Here is a 5,048-nt window from a genome sequence, read left to right on the forward strand (position 1 = left end):
CAATGTTTATCAGTTAGGACATCCGCAAAAGACGACCCCTGCCTGCTCTTCCAGCTCATGGTGTGCTGTGTGTGGCCCGTCTGCCTGTTCCTGGTCTCCTGCTTGTCTCCTCCCTTTCACCTTCTGCCACATTGCTCTCTCCTCCGTGCGCAAGCTCTCGTGCATGAGTTGGTTGGCTGTGCCTTGCCTGATGGCCTCTGTGTAGACTGAGTCTTCCCTCCTCAAACAGATGCAGCAGTCCTGGAGGGCATGCATGTGTCTTCCCTCCCCCGACACCCACGTGGCCCACTGCACCCAGCCCAGGAAGTAGGCTTGGGTTTCCCTGTCTCTTGCATGAAGGAAGCAACTTATTTATTGAGTCCTCTGCTTCATCCACTCAGAAGGGCCATGATACTCCTCCTAAGGATGTGGTGCTGTGGGTAGAGTGCCGGGCCTGGACATGGAAGTCTAATTTGCCCAGATAAGCTCTGAAAGGATGCTCAAGGGAGTCGCAAGATCACAACTACAGGAGTACCAGACCCCAGTATGCTCTCATTTTGTCTCCTGTTGTCTGCCTTTAAGCACATGACTTAACTTCTCTGGGTATTGGGTATCAGTTATCTACAAAGGCTGCAGCAGCAAGCCTGTGGATGTGGCAGTTCCCATCTCCCTCTCCTCTTGCCTCCATGGAGGATCCAAGCTCAGATGTCAGAGCTCAGCCCCCATGCCCATGTGGGCAGTGGGGGTGGGGTGGGGGGGAGGCAAACACATGTCTTCTAGAACCACAGGCCTCCATCTTGGATACCGAGTGCCTCCTTCTTTCCTCCACAGCAGCAGGGACACTGCAGCATGGAGCTGAAGAGAGGAAAGACATTCATCAAATCTAGCCTGCAGATTGACCATGAGAAACCCCCAGATCCAGCAGCCACTGCCCCGGCCACGGAGGATGCAGTCTCACCAGGAGGGCAGCAGCGACCCCACAGTGAGAGGGGCCCCCAGGTCAGTCCCAGCACCCAAGGATATGACAGGTGCTCCGACAAGGGGGCCCAGCCAGACGCCAATGGGGGGCCTGTAGCTCTCTGTGGGACCACCTTCAAACTGGTGCAGAAGAGCAAGACTCAAGACACTGTGCCCAGGGCTGACAGGGCAGCCGCAGCTACAGGGCAGCTGGTGGGCAGCGCAAGCTTCCCAGGGCCCCCCAGGAGCCAGCGCATGATTGACTACCGCCACTTTGTGCCCCAGATGCCCTTTGTACCAGCTGTGGCCAAGAGCATCCCAAGGAAGAGAATTTCCCTGAAACGACCCAAGAAATGTTTTCGGAATCTATTCCACATCCGCAGAAACAAAACTGAGAATTTGGCCTCGCTGGCAACCAAGGGGAAGAGCTTGTCCTCCCCTGAAGGCCCATCAGAGGCTGGAGGGCAGCAAGGCACAGCTTGCTTCCCCTTGGGCGAGGGGCTGGGACTGGACAGCCTGTGCCAGGACCTGTCTGACAGTGAGTTCCTACCCGACTCCTCCTTTGACCTCTGCAGGGCCCTGTGTGAGGATGTGGCCTCACTCAAGAGCTTTGACTCACTCACCGGCTGCGGGGAGATCTTTGCAGACGAGAGCTCAGTGCCATCCCTGGAGCTGCATGAGGGCCTGGAGAGCCCTGCCCGGGCATCCCAGGCCCCTGACTGCATGGCTTCCAGGGGCCCCTTCCAGGGCAGCGTAGAGCAGCTGGCATCGCCTGCCCAGAACGAGATGTCTGACTTTGACAAGTTCTGGGACCGTGTGAATTACTCGGTGAGGCAGCAACAGCGCGCCCTGCTAGGTCCGTGGCTGGGGGGCCCCCAGGGGTCAGACACAGACAAGCCCAGGCCAGATGCAGCTGGGCTTGCTGAGCTCCCCCTGTGCCCATGCAGGGACCCCCACGGCGGCTCCAAAGCCAGCTCCATAGACACGGGCACGCCCAAGAGCGAGCGGCCAGAATCTGTGTCCACGAGCGACGAGGGCTACTATGACTCCTTCTCACCAGGCCTCGAGGAGGACAAGAAGGAGGCCCCGAGCCCAGGCACACCCGCAGCCGCCTTCCCCAGGGACAGCTACAGCGGAGACGCCCTCTACGAGCTCTTCTATGACCCCACCGAGGGCCCTGGGAGCCCGAACCCGGATGACGACCTGTGCGTGTCTGAGAGTCTGTCGGGGCCGGCACTGGGAGCCCCGCTGTCCATGTGCAGCTTCCACGTGGGGGCAGAAGAGAACCTGGCCGCCGCTCCAGGCCCAGACCTGCTCAGCCAGAGCTTCTTGCAGAGCTCCTGGAGGGGCAAGGAGTGCCTGCTGAAGCTCTGCGACACCGAGCTTGCCATCACCATGGGCATTATCAACTGGCTCCGCCGGAGCCCAGAGCTCCGTGTCCCGCCTGCCTCGGCCCCCAGGGAGCCTGCAACGCCCCCGGGAGGACTGGTGGAGAAACCAGGAGCTGTCTCTGAGAAGGTGTGCCTAGGTCCAGTGAAGCTGGAGGGCGGGGGGACCCGGGCCTTAGATGCGGGGAGGACCTCCGTGAGCTCAGCACCCAGCAGGCGGGAGCTGTGGGCATGTTCGGGCCCCAAGGGCCCGCTTGCTGGAGTGAGTGAGGTCCTAGTGGGGACCAAGCAGGGGACCAGCTCTCCATCCAGGGACCCCTCTCTGGAGTGTGTGCAGGTCTCTGGGGAAGAAGGGACACAAGGCCACCCTGAAGGCTCGTTCTCCTCTGTGGGGTCTGCAGCCCCCATGGCAACCAACACATCCAGCAAAAACAAGGTCCCAAACCCCTCTGCCTGGCCTGGCTCCCAGGAGCCCAGTTTTCCTGGGAACCTGGGGTGTTTCCAAGGTCCCTGGAGGCCAGGTCTTGGGGGAAGCACCGTGGATTTAGAGCTCACTCTGACAGGCTGTGTGGCCCAGGTGGCAGCCCTACAGATCCACCCAGACTGTCAGCCCCCAAGGCAGAACACAGGTAGCGGGCTCTGCGGGCAGCCTCAGGCCAGGGGCCCTGACATTCTGCAACAGAAACAGCCTAACAGCTTCCCTAGCATGGCTGCCATATGTGGCCTGCCCTCCCTGGCCAGCCCACTCCACAGCCCACAGGACCAGAGGTGCCCAGGCCGCATTCTGGACCTGAGCCAGATCAGGGTGGAGCCCGCCAGGCGGGATGCCCAGGCCCCTGCCTCTGTGGAGGACCAGCCTCTGCAGCTCAGCTCGAGGGCTATAGAGCAGGCTGCACACAGGAGCCAGCTGGACTCATAGCCCCCTCAGTCCTGCTGCCTGGGATCACCTGCCAGGAATTCTGGCCCCCACTTCCAACAGCTAGTGGGAGGGGGCCCACTCTGCAAGTGCCCCAGAAAGCCGCTGCAGCTTCTTGGACCACGAGGGCATCCTCTGCAACCAGCAGGAAGTGGGAGCTCCCAGGCCAGCATGGCTGAGACCCACCTTTGGAACAGTCTTGTGTCTTTGTGGTCACACTCAGGAGAGCCTAAGACCCAAATCTCCACCCTTTGTCCCTGATGTGAGGACTGTATTGCGGGGGAGGGGGTGGCAGGACTCAGTGGGGCGGGGCATTTTAACATGGAGGCATCCGTAGCTGAACCCACCAGCTCAGCCAGAATAGGTCCCGGGCAGCCCAAGGCCAAGGACAATCGCAAAGCTTCTAGTGCTCTCAAAATGTGCCTCACCGATTTTCCCACCAAAAAATGAAGCGTCTAAACCCAGATGTGAAGTAGCCACATTTGGCCACTCCTCATACAGCATGTCAGAGAGAGGAGCTCGGGTTTGAAACTGATGGGATGGAAATGGTACATATTATAAAGGGTACATATTGTGCTGATAACTGCACAAGGGTTGAGAGTAATAAATGTGAGTGGGGGGTCGAGGCTCAGGGGTAGGCGCTTGAGACAGGGGTAGGGGGCTGCAGATGAACTTGGGAGTGCCCACTGGCCCCACCCCAGCCTGCTCTCCACCCCCAGGATGAGCAGCCACAACCTTCGGGACCCTGAAGGGCTTCTCTGAAGGAATCAGAAGCAGAACCAGCCATCTCAGCAAGAGCCTTGAACCAGCAGATGCCATGCATTCCTGTGCAACCTTGCCAGGGCTGGCCAGACCCTGCAGACTCTGGCCTATGGGTGTTCTCTGTCACAAAGCATCCCATCCAAACAATGATTTCCCCCAGCTTGCATTCTCTAACTGAGCTACAGGTGGCAAGATACTCTTGGGGAAGAAGCTGACTGATTCTCCACACTGCCATTCTTGCCCTCCATGCTGCCAAGCATTCTAGCCTCCCGCTTCAGGAAGGCTCACCTTTGAATGAGGCTGTATCCCCCAACCCCTCGAAAGCCACAACATGTGCACAGCACCAAACATTCAGAATCACAGAGGGAAAGGTGGCTCACACCTCAGGAAGGGCAGGTGTCTGTTTGGCCAGCCTCAGGGCAGCAGGCCAGCAGCCAGCCCCTTGCCAGGGTTCCCTACGATTAGATCCTGCCTCAGCTGCCCTGTTGTGGTGAGGTGCCAGGCGGGGGTGGGGGGTGCGGGGGGGGGGGAGTATGCCACAGGCAGCTATGAAGCTTTTTCTAGAAGAGAGGCGAGCCTAGAAAGGGGGCAGGCCCAGTGATGAGGGAGGAATTCCAGATGGAGGGATGCAGTCTGGCAAGCTGATCACAGGCTGGGGCCTCTCCTGATTGTCTGAGGCTTTGTTTCAGGCTAGAACACGCTCCACAGCCCTCATTAACAACTGCTTCCTGGGGCCCACTGTGTGGAGGATGCATGCAGCACGTGGGAGGTTCAAAAGGGCATGACAGGGCTCCTGACCAGGCCCATCGAGACAGGACACAAGGAAGGGCAGGGCCAGCCTTTCTGGGAAGCCACACTTGACCCTTCCTCCCAGGACTGCCACAAGTGGTCACGACAGCGTTATTGGGCCTAGATGGGAGCAGGTGACATGTGGAGTAGCTCGCTGCATCCCTGCAGCAATCGGAATGCAGCTGCTCTCCTGGTTTCTGACATGGAAACCGAGGCCAGGGTGCGGATGTGGCTTGCCCATGACACACTCGGGCAGT

General features: G+C 59.5%; 1 protein-coding gene across 1 annotated transcript; it reads left to right on the forward strand.

Annotated features, from left to right (window-relative positions):
* Positions 1-828: 828 nt before the first annotated feature.
* Positions 829-3,243, forward strand: AMER3 (APC membrane recruitment protein 3; the record flags this gene model as incomplete). Its single annotated transcript, XM_082840660.1, has 1 exon — positions 829-3,243. The coding sequence occupies one exon, from the start codon at positions 829-831 to the stop codon at positions 3,241-3,243; it is 2,415 nt and encodes an 804-aa protein (XP_082696786.1).
* Positions 3,244-5,048: the final 1,805 nt, after the last annotated feature.

The sequence above is a fragment of the Leucopleurus acutus genome, assembly GCF_964270905.1.
Source record: "Leucopleurus acutus genome assembly, chromosome: 6".
NCBI classification, from domain to species: Eukaryota; Metazoa; Chordata; class Mammalia; order Artiodactyla; family Delphinidae; genus Leucopleurus; species Leucopleurus acutus.